A 14,620-nucleotide genomic window follows, 5' to 3' on the forward strand; every position below is an offset into this window, starting at 1 on the left:
GTGAGATTGTCGATCAGCTATTTCGGGCCAATGTCCCCCCCCCCCCCCCAGAATATGGATGCCAGGGGTTCAAGTGGTTAACATTTACTCTACTGGCTTGGCTACCCATAAACCTCAGTACAGCCCGACTTCTTGACTCGTACGCAGCCATGAACCACGATAGTGCCACCAACTAGGGCTGGGCATTTGGGCTTTTTTTGTAAACATGTATATACTTGGGAATGCTGTTGGTTAGCCGTGGTTAACCATAGCATGACATCAATGTCATGCATGGATATGACACTGCAGAGCACATCAAGTGCCTTGTACTGAACACCAAACAGCATCACTGAGTTTAACTACCGGTATGTTGCAGAACTGACGAGAGTGAATGCAGCGAGGAGACAAAGCCTTAGCCCTATAATGGCCATACATTATACATACACACACAGTTAATATAATCTATATACACAGCCATAGAACACTCAATAAGAGGAGCATTTTGTCCATGTGTATATCATGGACAAGTGGAGATAATTTACTAAATACACGATTTCTGCCAGAACGTTCAAATGGATGCCAAGTTACCCCAAGTCACACAACAATTAATAATGATCAAATACACACATAATGGCACAATGTATTATGCCACAGAGATAAATAACTTAATGGAAATGCATTGTGTTCTATGGCTCTATGTAGAACACCTGCATTGAAGGGAATATCAGCCATTCTATGGCTAACAAGAGCCTACAAGGTGAAAATACAGGTCAAACATAGTTAGTCATCGGTCTTTAACTTTTTTTCCTCTTCATCAGCTACGGTTAACTGTGTACCCGCCCCCATCCCTAGCACTCATCCTTAACACCAACACACACCACCTCAGCAGTCCGCACTGCAGACAGCTGAGCCCACATAATGAGACCTAATCATATTGTCCTGCTCTTCAACTTGAAAAGTATAGAATGTCTACATCCAAAAGGCAAGTCTTGTTTTACTGAAAACATGACATCTCAACTCAAGCACAGCACGTTAGGCACAGTTTGTGTCTATCCTCTTTGATATTACTTCTGCTTAGGGATACCGCAATGACCATATTGCCTAAGAGTTCGAAGAATTATATGTACTACACTCAGTATTGACAGCCTTTATCCACTAAATAAAAGTAACATTTGATCAATACAATATTAAATATCTGTTTAGTAACCTCACAATGAACCCTTTAATACCACGATGGTAAGCCAATCACTTTGCCCAGACTAGTTCTCGTTTTCATTATTCTTTAGTGTGGCATTGTTGTGACACTCATTAATACACAGTAGTAGTCAGTCAGGAATAGTGCACCACAACAAAAAGAGGCTTAACTTTAATCCTCGTGGTTTGGAAAGATCTGGGATCAACAAATAGAAGACAGCTCTCTGTTCCTCCAAACTGTCTTTGAGTTGCCCTTGATGGCTGTGTGCAGCTCTCAAGAGACGAAAAACACAAAAGGTGTTCAGAAAGAAAAGGTTTCTCTGGGTGGTAAAAGTGTCTCATGTCATGAGACACTGACTGCTGTCAGTGCACAATACACATTCCTCACATGTCACACTTTGAACAGCACAAGCCTTATATCAGCACATGAATTTACTCACAGGAAGCCAAGCATCTTCCAGTCAGTAAGTCACATTATCAAACCCACACATCTGGCTAAAGCACATCCTGCACGCGTCAGTCAGTCAGTCAGGGCAGGCCTTCTGGAAGCTTCAACCACAACAACAGTTTGAGTTGTGTTTGGGTGTAGAACAACAACTTGATGCGTAGCCAGTTGCATTCAATCACTTCAAAACTGGTTTCATGTGAGCATTTAATTGTGTAATAAATGAGCAACAAGTTGCATTTTTTTTTTCAAAGCTATTGTCGTGACTGCTGCCTGCAAGCTGAGGTACTTTGCAGCACGTACCGACGTACGCATGAAAAATATTCCCAGTGTTGATTTAACCTAGTATATTGCATACATGGAATGGGTGCTGCGAGTACATCTGGTTCCATTTGAACACTTTTCAGACTTTTACAGTGTAGGTATATAATAAGAAGACTTGTATAAAATGGGTGCCAATTCCAATAAGTCATTAGATCAGAGATCTCAGGGTGAACATTGGGGTCCATTTACCTTTTAGTGGAGGCAACGGGGCCAACTCGACCAGGGCGCTCTGGGTTCGGAACTGGGAAGACCCTTGAGACTTCTTCTGTTTCTGGGCCTTCCTCATCGATTTCCTCGTAAATCCGTCCACTTTCTCGGATGCAGAGATAGCCGACATTTTGATGCATGAACCGATACAATTTAAGAAACGAGAGAAGAAAAAAAACACCCCTGGGATAAATCCCTTAGTCAAATCAAAGTTTCCCACGCGTGTTCTTCTTCCATGTGCACCAGTAAATAAAAATAAAAGGACACGGAGAAACAACAAGATGGGTCTCCTCTCCTGGTGAAGTTCTAGATCCTATGATGTGTGATCCAACATGGTCGGCAGTGACAGACCCGTTCCATCGGACAGTAGGTGGTGTTGGTTCCGGACCCGTATAGTCCACCAGATCAAAGAATAAAATGTAAAAGAAACAGAACTTCAAGACATTTACCAGACTGGACTACATCAAAAACAAGACCCCCTGCTGCTGTGTGACCGAGGGGACGACTAAACTCTTCCCTGGGTTGGAACACAATCTACAACCTGTTGCAGAACCTATTAAAGGCATGTCACATCAAGTCAGGCCACACATACACTTCACCAGAACCGAGCTTTCTTCGTTAGAACCCCCTCGTCACCCACCACCCCCCTAAACCCAGCCTGGATGTATGGGAGCTAACGCAACTAGCTAGCTAAAGTTAGCTTCCGTTAATGTTAGCCGCCGCCGACGACGACAGCTGTCAGTTTGACGCGATGTAATTCATACAAAAAAAGAAGTCAAAGTTGTTCCAAGAAAGCGTCGTCTTCTTCTTCTTGCTGTTGTTCTTATTATGACATAACTGTGGCGGGTCGGGTTGCGTTGCGCGGAGGGGAGCGGCGGAGGTGTCTCTTTGCACACAGGGAGCTGCTTTTAATCCGTGTTGGTTGTTGGAGGTTGTGAACAACTGTCCTCCTCCTCCTCCTCTCTGACGATGTGTGAACTTTCAACGGAGTCTCATTAGGCGGAACGTACCAAGGCTGCGACAGCAACGTCACAACTAAGCGACGGGACGTTTTTAATGGCACGTATCTTTTTAAACCTGTGAGACTGTGATCATGCTGAAAGTTGAATAAACAAACAAACATAGTAGTGGAACTTATATTACTTATATTATCATATTAAATCATATTCAATTAACAAAGTTGAGTTGTGTTTTTTTATTGAAATATTTATTAACAGTTTGCAGAATTACAGTACATTTCAAGCACAAACTCAATACAAAGACTGTTAACTGTGAGTGGACGACCCAATTAAGCATTACACTTGTTTACAAGAGGGTCCATAATAGTGTCATAATAAATTGTAATTATACACACACACACACACACACACACACACACACACACACAGGGGGGGGATTTAAAATATCGAAACATCTAAGTAGGCCTACAGTGACGTTTTAAACATCAAGTGAGCGGTTACTTTAGACAAGTGACGTCCCACTACTGACCACTCCAGATCGTTTGTGACGTGACGTCACTGACCCAACCTTGACATGTTTATTCCATGTCTCATTCAGTTTACACGCACATTAAAATACGGTTACACAGAAATAAAGCAAACTCATTTCAGAAATAAATGAAATGCTAAAACATAAAACTGCTTGATGAATCATTGGTCAGTGCTCAGATCCGGTCTACGGATCTAGAGTACCCACTACCCCTCAATGACTGTACCCGGAAAATGTGCACATTTACCGTACAGACAGGTTCCGTATCCGCTGCAGAATGGATCTTCTGAACGGAAGTTCTGAACTGATGGCACATTGGCCAGTGTAGTTGAACACTGCTATTTGATCTTTGTGGATGACGCATACTCTAGTGACTAGAGTATGCGTCATCCACAAAGATCAAATAGCAGACTAGAGTCTAGTCTAAGGGATGACGCCATACACCGACTGACATTTCTACTGGCCAATCAACAACAGGAAACCAGAGTACCTGAAACTTTTCCACCAATAGAAATACCAATAAGACGGGACCAGAGTCAGACACATGAACTAAAAAACATCAGACTGGTAAAAAGTTGGAGATGTACTTCATTTCGTCTGTATTCACAAAAACATTAGAAACACAAGCTTTAAATCATCTATTCTGAATTTAATAGACATATAAACAGGTAAAACCATTGGTTTATTTTGTACATATTTGAACTAATCTTTTTTGTTGATTAAACAGGAGCCATGTTTGGGGAACTGTTGAAACATCGAACAAAAAACAAAACAAAAATTGCAGCTTCTTGCTATGAGGAAACTGAAGTAGGCAATTTCCACATTTCCTCAACTGTGAAGCTCAGTTTCATTAAGGTCATGTAATTTGAAAAACAGATCAGCAATCTTAAATCAATATACTTTACTGACCGGGGTCACCCTGGGGTCTGTACTTTACTTGGTCCCCTCCCTTTTTTCTATCGACCAAATCCCTTTAACGAAAATACATTTGTGTGCTTGTAAATCAGCAAATATTTGTATATACCATTATGACATGCCCAGAATATAGGCATGTCTATATAGACCCCATGTTATGCCCAGTCTAAGGGTGCCTTGCCATAAAATGAAAATATACAATAAAATACTCAATAAAAACAAACATCAATATATATATATACAGTATGTGAAGGACAGAAATGCTAGGCTGGTCCATACAGAAGATCACTCCAGAGTTGTTCTGTGGAAATAGGAGGATATTTTCTTCATGGACTGTGGTGAGCGGATTGTCTGAAATACAAGAGGAGAGACTGGTAAGTTGCCTGTTCTTAAACTTCTAGATGCTAAAGAAGACACTCTTTACATGTGGATTTTTAGCCATGATAGGGATCAACCTATCTGAAAATTACAGAGCGTTCTTCTCGCTCAAGCCAAGGCCAGACATGTATTTATTGTGCGGGGTCAGAGCCACAGTGTCGACAAGACAACCAATTAATTCCCTGCTAGGGCTGGGTGCAATGGACATATAAAATATTTTTTCACCAAATACCACATCAATATTGTGATAATATTGTAACATTATCAATTTGACCTTGTTTAGCACATAAACTTTACTGTAATCATGCAACCTTTAACCACTTTAACCCTTGAACATAAAGAAACTCTTAAATGACCAAAAAGGTGTCACATGACACATTGTCTGAGCTTGTTGATCAGCTATCTTTGCTATTATGTAGTTAAAACCAGGAAAGGACAACAATGCAATATCACCATTCCAATTCCGGTATCTAGTCAATCCAAGCCCTCTTCCCTGCAATTGGCATTCAAAACGATCGACATATAAACAAACAAAACAAAGAAGACAGATTAAATACATGTTTTGTTTTGTCAGTCTTGTGTGTGCTTACTGGTGAAGATGGCATCCTGCTGCCCTCTTGTTTCTTGGAGACACAGGGACTTCTGGAGGTGCTGGCACCTCTGGAGGATCTGGGACTTCCCTGGCCCTTCCTCAGTCTTTGCCCCAACACTGACAACCAGTCCACTGCACCAGGGGAACAGTTCTCCTTGCCGCCTTGTCTGGAAGGTGATTGCCTGGAGTCATCCATCTCTGCAGAGTCCACGTCGTGGTGCTGGTCCTGGGCCGGGCAGCACACGTCCACGAGTGGGCGACTTCTCTTGGCCGGGGGATCGAGTAGCGCGACACAATCGCACCGCTCGGCTCCATCGCAGCTCACCGTGGCCCCGCCGCCGGTCTCGAGCCTGCGCTTGACCCGACGCTCGGAGGGAGGGGAGATCCTCACCGGGCTCAGCATCTCCCGCAGCAGTGGGCTGGCCGGCTCAGCGGAGGACTCGGGAGTGGTGGGGGTGAACCAGCGTTTGATCGAAGACGGAGTCCTCTGGTGATGGCTAGTGTTTGCTTTCCCACCGTGAGCATGGACGGGTGATGTGGTGCTGGAGGACAGTGGCATGGCGGCCACGCTGGGGGCACAGGCTGCTGGCTGTGGTGATGCCAGTGCTGGCTGTGGTGATGCCAGTGCTGGCTGTGGTGATGCCAGGGCTGGCTGTGGTGATGCCAGGGCTGGCTGTGGTGATGCCAGGGCTGGCTGTGGTGATGCCAGGGCTCCAGCACTCTCTGTCCGTGTGCTCTTGGCTGGCGTGTTCTCAGTTTGCCTTGAAGTCTCTTAAAGACACCATGAGACAGACATTTGTAAATATTTTAAACAGCCCTATTGTACTGTATATCCATACCATCTATATCTAGATATAGCTATATTATATAGATATGCTTTGTATTAATTAATTAATGTATGTGTAAATGGTGGTTTGGCTCAGTGTTAGTTTGGCAACAATCTGCCACGAGTTGTCTACTTACTTGAAATTAAGGGAACTCCAGGACACGCCCACCCGACAAGATTGGCCTCTCCTAGGGATGACCTGGCACCGTCCATTCCCCGATCCAACCTCCAGATCCGCACCGTGTTGTCATCAGAACAGGAAACCAACTGCCAACAAAATAGTGGACATTATACAGGGCCTAAAATCAATCTTCCTGGTATTTTAAAACATTTCACTTTCAAAAGGAGTGGAAAGGCACAAACCATTATGTGTCAAATAAAGCTTAAGCCACATTTATACTCATCATAAAGAGCCAACCTACAAGTCATAAATGGCCAACCTACAAGTCCACAACATGTCGCATCCGCAATGCTTTGTGAGCTTAGTTCAGCTACTTTCGGCACGTGACACCAGCGTACGATGGAGTATAACCTATGCTTTAGTCACTAAGGACTAAGAACAGAATGTCACCTTCATGGTGTAGAACTGTACAACAATCCATAAGTATTATGTTTGTAATCTCTCTCTCCCAATGTCGAGGTCATTGTAATGATGTCCAAACCACAATAAAGATGGCAGTCTGTCTAGTGTCCAATCCGGTGCGCTGAGTAGAGAGACCACGCATCCAACCACTAGTACACAGATGTACTAATTATATTGCATTTACGTATTTTACCATTCAGATTTGGTTAAAATAAAGTTTTATTAATTAAAATAAATTTAAGGCTATAACTTTAGCTGAAACCTTGTAAATATTTGCAAACAATAAGATTACAAGACGGTATGTCATTTCACCTTGCTGAAGTCTGTTGGACACCATGCAATAGACGTCACTTCCTGGCTGTGACCCTTGAGCAACACAGGAGGTCGTTCAGGCTCTGAAATCTGCAAAGTTAATAAGATGTTATTATGGTGATGCAATTTAACCACTTAAATCCTATCTACATACAACAAATAGCGAAAACAGCAGATTGAATTGCTTGTTGATCGGTTATTTGTGCCATTTAAACATTTTAAGACATTGTTGGTGTCTCTCAAGACAGTTGGCTTGCACAAATGCTTGACAGCTTCCCATTTGTGACCTTTACAAGCCATAGCCACACACAGACTATGTAGCATTCGAAGATTGTGGAAGAGTTGGCTTGACAGACTTCAGGGTTATAGCGGTCAAGGGGACAAACCTTCCAGATGTATGTGTGCTGGTCACTTGAGCCACTCGCTAAGAACTGGTCGTCTGGACTAATGGTGGACTTGACATAAAACGAGGCGTTCTGGTGGCCACTGAAGACGGACACTGTTGGTGGAAAGAAAACAAACGTTACGTTCTGAGAGATGAGTGCAGTGCAAACTGAGACACAAATGGCGGTAGTACAGGGACACCATATTGCTGGCTGACATCATGGAAGTGATCTAACAATATATCTAGCCTGAGAGACAAAGTCCACCTGACCCTGCTCTGTAAAAAATACATTGAATCATGGAAACAGTGTGCCTCCAATATTGATCTGAATATGGACATCATGTGACCAGCCTGTGACATCATCAGTCATCTAGGTCTGACATAATAAACATGACTTGAAATTTGGGCAAGGTTTCAGCATCAGAAGCAATTCAAAATGTGTAGATTATTATTTAAAAAGGTATAAAAAGTGTGAAAGCGACTTCTTAGTCGCTTCTTGGTTACAAGATCTCTGGAAACACAAGACGGCCCTGCTGCATAAACCTGGAAAACTGCGACAACCTCAGAAGTCTTGACTCTCAACCTCAGAGCAAAGGCCACTATGTATCTGACAATGTTGTCTAGGCAAATTCATCATGTGACACTTTTCATATGCAGTCAAGGAAGCCATTATCTAGAGAAATGAATGATGCTCAGAGCAGACAGTCTATTGTGAGGTCAGGTGTAAGAGTGTTTAAAAATGGCCCTCTTGGCTTTGCGTACAGTAAGATGCAGCTAAATGATTTCTCTCTCTCTCTTTCTCTCTCTCCATGACCATTTATTCTGTAATTGTGTTGATAAATGAACAAATTGCAAACCAATCTGTTCTCAACACTGACTTGCTCAATACCAAAGGTATTCTCTTTTCTGTGGAAATATATCCTTTCATTCACTTCACCTCTCTATTTGATACAACATTTATCTGCAGTGCCATCTAGTGATAAACAATGAATTACATAGGAAACATGAATAGAAAATAGCTTGCTCTGTCTGAAAAATAGAGCCATCATGATATGCAAGTTAGTTAAACATTTCAAATGAATCTTGCTTACCTGGAGTGGTTTTTAATCCAGCGACATTGAACATATAGATGTTATCATCGGTACAGTTGGACAGCAGGTTGGACCCCGTCGAGTCCAGAACAAGCCCAGAATAACCTGTAAAAGACATAATCTAGTCATTAGCTCAGACTCTTGGAATTTTCACAAGGGGCGTAAGTGCTAGGTTTATTCAAAGAAAAGGTTCCAAAGGTTCCAAAATTCCAGAATGTGTCATTGTAGAGTGGTTGTGTTCAGTAACAGGATCTCCCCGTCTCTCCAGCTCTTTGGTAAACAGAAAATATATTTTCAGATTTTCAGTTTGGGATACTAGTCAGGAGAGAGAAGCACTCAAATATTATTCATCAGCTTCAATAGTGTTCCAGTTCGCACTCGCCTATTAGTTTGCATTGCACAGTGCGCTATTTCCGAACGCGCCCATGGTGAAAAGTGAAAACCTTGTTACTGAACAATGATGATTCAAACATGATTACTACAGTATAGCTTACACCCCTTAAACAATAACAAAAGCCTTGCCTTAAGAAAATAAATACCAACCAACCTAGTTTCCGTTTGCTAGAACCAGGGTAGGGGTACGTCTGCATGGGTACAGGATCATAATGATGTACAGTGTAGTTCTTCCTTAGATCCCAAACCTTGATTATGCTGGTTAAGATGGAAAACAAATTCACACAATTACAAAGCAAGATTATGCTCTCCTTTATTTAGATACGATTCCGTGAGACATCATCATCATACCTGGTCGTTATGCGGGAACGCCTACAGAGTGGCAAAAAACTACTTTCTGGCCTCGACAGCCCAAACAGAAAAGTCTGATCACATTAAACAACGTTAAACTCACTTTGCTACTTGTTTTGCCACTCACTTTATGCATGCGCATTACCCTCTCCATGTTTTTACAGTATAACAACTGATGATGACAGCCGTACTCACCCATCAACAGCTCCAGCCGAGATGAGGGTGTGTTCATCACGAAACAGAACCACTGTGACACTCTGTTGGGAGTCCTGTGAGGAACATACAGCAGCACATCTGTAAACAGCATACTAATCCTAGTCATTCATCAGCCCTACAGCTCAGCGGTTGAGTGAACTCACCACAGATGGCGCGATACCATGGACGAAAGGCCGCCTCTTCTTGGTTTGTTTCTTCGGTGTGATTTTGTCGTATGTATTGTGAGCACCGCTGATCTGTTTTACCTGTCTGTAGAAACCATCTGACAGGGAAACAGCATTTCACTTGTTACTCATTTTTACAAATCAACATGAATCAAGCAGTTATTTATAAATAGTCCGGCAGCCGACAGGCTTCTTTTGTTTAAAGTGGGAAATTTGGTATATAGTCCTTTTATTATTAGCCTAAAATATTAGGCTATATAATATATATTATATATATGTATACATTCATGAATCCACTAGCTGACCGGCTGTCGGCATTGAGCAATATTTTATAATAGGGGTATATGTGTGACCATACCATACCATAAGGTATACTGCATAATGGTATGTACATTTTTCATTATGCTTTATGTGACATGTCGAACTGGGGGTTTTTCATGATTCTGAATCAATTTCAAGCATTAGTTTTGCACAAAAAACACGTTGGCTAAAACCAGCTACAGCCACTTGCCCAAATATGCCCAAATTAAATTCCCCAAAATGTGCTGACCTCATTACATTTGTGATGATTGCAATGGCTGTTTTTTGTGCAAAACCAATGCTTGGAATGGATTCAGAATCATGAAAACCCCCTAGTTTGACATGTCACATGCTACTTAAAGCATAAGTAAAGTTTGACCTTTTTGCCATATAGGATGTCAGATACAATCAAACAGGTATGGTTGAATCAGTGGTTCTCAGACAAACGGATTAAAGCAACAAAAAATATCTCACGACTGAAAACGTTTGTATGACTAAGTCCTAAAATGCGATTGTGATTAATTATAATTAACTAATTTACTACTAATAAATAAGCAAAATTATTACCTTTAGTCAATGCAAAGAGCCATGAGTTAAAGTGTGCTGTAACATCCACATCATAATTGCATTATATACAACTATACAAAAGGTTATAGATTTAATTTACTTTATCAACATTCAAAATTTGGACCCTTTTTTGGTGCCCAGGGCACGCCAAAATCCTATTTTCAATCAATCTCAGCATACCTTTTTTGCTGCACCTGGTGTCCCAGACCATAATATTTCCATCTCTTCCTCCGGTACAGAACACAGCTGTTGAAGTGGACAAACATAAAACAGTCATGAATTGGAATAATTAAGATTGACAATGGTGCAATGTCATCAATAAGGGATTTGGTGCCTGCTTGTCTCTTAAGCCAACTCCACATGAATCGCAGGGTCCCCTCCCTTTTTGTGCCAAAGTTAGCCAATCTACTCGTGACACGTTGTAAGGTTGTAGATTGAAGAGGGGAAAAAGTAGAGAACAAAATATATGAATGGTACCTTTCTCCTCCTTGGTGAAGGCCACAGACTTGACACTACACTGGTGTCCCTTGAATGTGCCCAGAAGTTCTCCAGACTTCAGGTCCCACATTTTGGCCATCTGGTCACCTGACGCAGTCACCTGAGGAAGATGATCCATGAGTGCCATCTTTTAACAGTATATTAGTCAATGTTGTCACCTTCCTGGTGATAGGCTGGGGAACATACAGTACCTATGTACAGTATGTATTTAACTTCACAGCTGTATCAATATGCTATTGATACCCAGTACATACATAACTGTATATAATTATTACTGTTGATACCCGGTACATAACATGTTGTATAAACATTATATGGCCTTTTACTCTGACAGACGCCTTTCGCTAGGCCTTGTGCAGGTGACTAGGTCATTCCCTAAATTGTATTTATATGATGTATGTGTATTGAATGCAAATGTTACCTTCGGCTCCTTGTCCACCCATTGGTGGACAACACACTATGCACAGTGCACACCTGACCAGTCATATCTTAAGTCATCTTTTATATAATACCGTTACCCTTTTTGTTAATAGTGTATAGCGTTACCATTTCTGTTTTGCTTTGTTTCACCCTTATAGTGGTGCTGCTATGATGACTGAATTTATCACAGGACTATCAGTAAATTAAGTCTAATAGAATTTTGTATTTATATTTTCCGTACCAAACGAGCATCTCCAGGAACCCAGGCTATATCAAACACGGCATTCTCGTGGGCCATCCATTCTGTGTGGACAAGTACACATAATCCTCATTAGACACTTGGATTAATTTATTGATGAAATGTACTCAATCAGTGACAACAAATCCAGGCAATATTATACATACCAGTGTCTATGTGCTCTTTGTTACCTGGGAGTTAATGTAGAGGATGAGTTTCATTTTGTTTTCTATTGTCCACTATACCATGATTTAAGAAACGTTTTATTTGAAGATCTGTTTTGGATGTCTGAGTGTTTTATGTTAAATTGGTTGTTCAGTAATGAAGTTTTTGTTTTTGGAAAATTCATAGAGAAGGCATGGCAGTTACGTTGGAGAACGATGTATCCATGAGTAACTGTCTATTTGTGTATATGTATAATTTTGAGTGAGTGTCTTGTAAGCTCGTGCGGGCTGGGCATCTTATGATGTAGGACACTTTAATAAAAACTCTATCTATCTATCATACCTTTCAAAATTTGGTTCGTCCGGTTTTCTGTGTTGTACAGACGAACGATACCTTCCTCATTGGCCACGGCAAGGACATTCTGCATGCCCTTTACTAAAGACATAGGTAGATAGAGCAAGACAGGGTCAGTAGATGAAACATTATACAATTCTTGTTCATTTAGCTCCGATAGTGTAAATCGAACCGTTTCATGATTGTAGGCTATTACAAATCAATTTCTATTGAGTGTAAGGTCCATTTGTACAATCCCAGAGTTAAAAATGACGGTGGTCTCTGAAGATGAAATGAGGCACATAGTGGTTAATTTACCCGAGGAGAACTCTAGTCCAAACGGGGGTACAGCAACACCGTACTTTCCATGGGAGATGTACTCATCGTGTCGGGCACACTGGAAGCCTTCTAGCAGAGAGGTGAGAGGGTACCTGGGACACTGATCTGCTGGAACACAAGAGTAAAAGATTACAACAACCAACCAACTAAGTCCAACAATTCATATGGATTCCTCACTGGGGGAACGGTAATCTTTATTAGAAGGATAGACCCCTTAGTCGAGAATGAGATCTAACTAAGTCTGCTATATTTAATCAAGTACAAGTACTGTACTTTAAAGTACAGTTTGTGGTACTTTTACTTAAATTTAGTTTGAAGATTCATAAAACATACAATAAGTGATAAACTGTTATTGATGATAGAATCTATAGTACCCAGCAACACAAAGTATTAAACTCAGATCCACCTTTAAACCAACTCCAACAAGCAGAACTTGTAGGCATTGTGGTAGTCATTTTCAACAAATATTTCAACAAAAGTTAAAATACTTCTTCCCCCACCGTCTCGCTAACAAATCAAGAGATAACGTTACACCAGCCCTAGAATAGCATGTTCCATACCATAATAACTGTACATTCAAGTTGAATGTAGCTACAGTTATCTTGATGCATAAAACAGACTAGGCCTGCATGCAATGTATCCGAATGTTAGCCATTCTAGGTAGGGCTAACGTTACAGCAGCAGGATCTGGTCCATAGCGGAGAACTCGCCAGCTGGAGAACTCCTAATGCTATGGACCAGAGCTAGTCCACGTAATGGACGCGGGTTAAAGTATGCATTAAATAAGCACTAAGACATGTCATGATGCGTTTGGTTAGGCTTAGGCATGGGTGAACAAAACAGTATCAAAACCCGAAACCGATTAACAGCAAAGCAGTGCACGATAACGTTAGCATGCGGCTATGGACGTCCACATTCACTCGGGCCACATTAGCCCCAGTAATGCCAGTATGTTCCCGACTCCCGAGCGCAGAGAGAGGGCACATATGGGGCTAGCGGCTAGGGCCACATAGCACATAGACGTTATTGACCGGGGATCTAATGATCATTCTGAGTCATTCATTATATTATTCGAAAATGCCCAATCTTTCCAAAATGATTGCCAGTTTAGTTCCACATCTTTGCAGATTTGCACAAACAAAAATAGCGGATCTACGAGCTCACAAGGAGTCGCATCAACACCCTAGTGAGCTTGCAGATCAGCTATGTTTTCGGCAGCCCGAATAAAAAATAAATAGAGTTGAGTGATACAAAAAAGTGATGCTTTTCTCACCGTTGAGCTTCCGTCTACCGATTCCTCTGTCAACGATGGACCTAAACAACATCTCTGCTCTGAGACAGCAGATGATCTGCAGTACAGTGAGAATGTTTTATTTACGGCGAATGTATATTTCTCCTCCTAGTCCTAGATCAGCCTGGGTTTCTCTTGAATCTATAGTCTAGTGTCTACACGTATGCGCGCCGCGAGCCCTAGTCCTCTCTTTCTTTCCCGCGAACACCGACGGATCGAATCCCCCCGCGAAACTTGCGTCGGGCTCAGCAATTGGTTCCAAGCATAGTGACGTCGGACGTACGGACCCCAGTGGCCAATGCGGCGACTACGTCTGCTACGTACGAGACAAGGAGAGCGATTGGTCTAATTCCCTTCCGGCTTCGGCGGTATTGTGTTGAAAACTATTTTTTACAGTCTATGGTTGAAAAACAAGAACAGAAAAAACTCTATAAACCCCGGCTTGATCACAGTCGTGACTAGTCGTGACTCGTGATTATTAGTTATTGGTTAGTTTTTGTTATTTGTTCAACATAGACCGGTATGCTTTTGCTTGAGGGAGAGGGGAGACACACAACCACCAGATTTGGAGATCAGTTGGAACTTGGAAATATTATTTTACATGTGAAATCCTCTGCTCTACTGGA

The 14,620-nt window shown here is 41.7% G+C and overlaps 2 protein-coding genes across 3 annotated transcripts in view; both read right to left on the bottom strand.

Moving 5' to 3' along the window:
- The window catches only part of ppp2r5a (protein phosphatase 2, regulatory subunit B', alpha isoform), a 69,837-nt gene extending 66,732 nt beyond the window's left edge, over positions 1–3,105 (bottom strand). The window contains exon 1 of the mRNA XM_080791265.1: positions 2,132–3,105. Within this exon, the coding sequence (XP_080647391.1) occupies positions 2,132–2,279 (148 nt within the window). The 5' untranslated portion in view covers positions 2,280–3,105. The remainder of the gene's footprint in view (positions 1–2,131) is intronic.
- Positions 3,106–4,342: 1,237 nt separating this feature from the next.
- dtl (denticleless E3 ubiquitin protein ligase homolog) lies at positions 4,343–14,162 on the bottom strand. 2 transcript variants are annotated; one of them, XM_080791122.1, is made up of 15 exons: positions 13,977–14,162; positions 12,683–12,808; positions 12,374–12,466; positions 11,870–11,931; positions 11,188–11,308; positions 10,891–10,956; positions 9,823–9,941; positions 9,659–9,732; positions 9,267–9,370; positions 8,720–8,824; positions 7,630–7,742; positions 7,244–7,333; positions 6,486–6,615; positions 5,521–6,293; positions 4,343–4,903 (listed from the first exon to the last, which is right to left on the bottom strand). In XM_080791122.1, the coding sequence occupies exons 1-15, from the start codon at positions 14,026–14,028 to the stop codon at positions 4,838–4,840; spliced, it is 2,094 nt and encodes a 697-aa protein (XP_080647248.1). In that variant the 5' UTR covers positions 14,029–14,162; the 3' UTR covers positions 4,343–4,837. The 2 variants fall into 2 exon arrangements, with proteins under 2 accessions (XP_080647248.1, XP_080647247.1); XM_080791121.1 differs by having other exon boundaries at positions 12,683–12,811.
- Positions 14,163–14,620: the final 458 nt, after the last annotated feature.

This window comes from Protomyctophum bolini (genome assembly GCF_963924005.1).
Source record: "Protomyctophum bolini genome assembly, chromosome: 19".
Lineage (NCBI taxonomy): Eukaryota > Metazoa > Chordata > Actinopteri > Myctophiformes > Myctophidae > Protomyctophum > Protomyctophum bolini.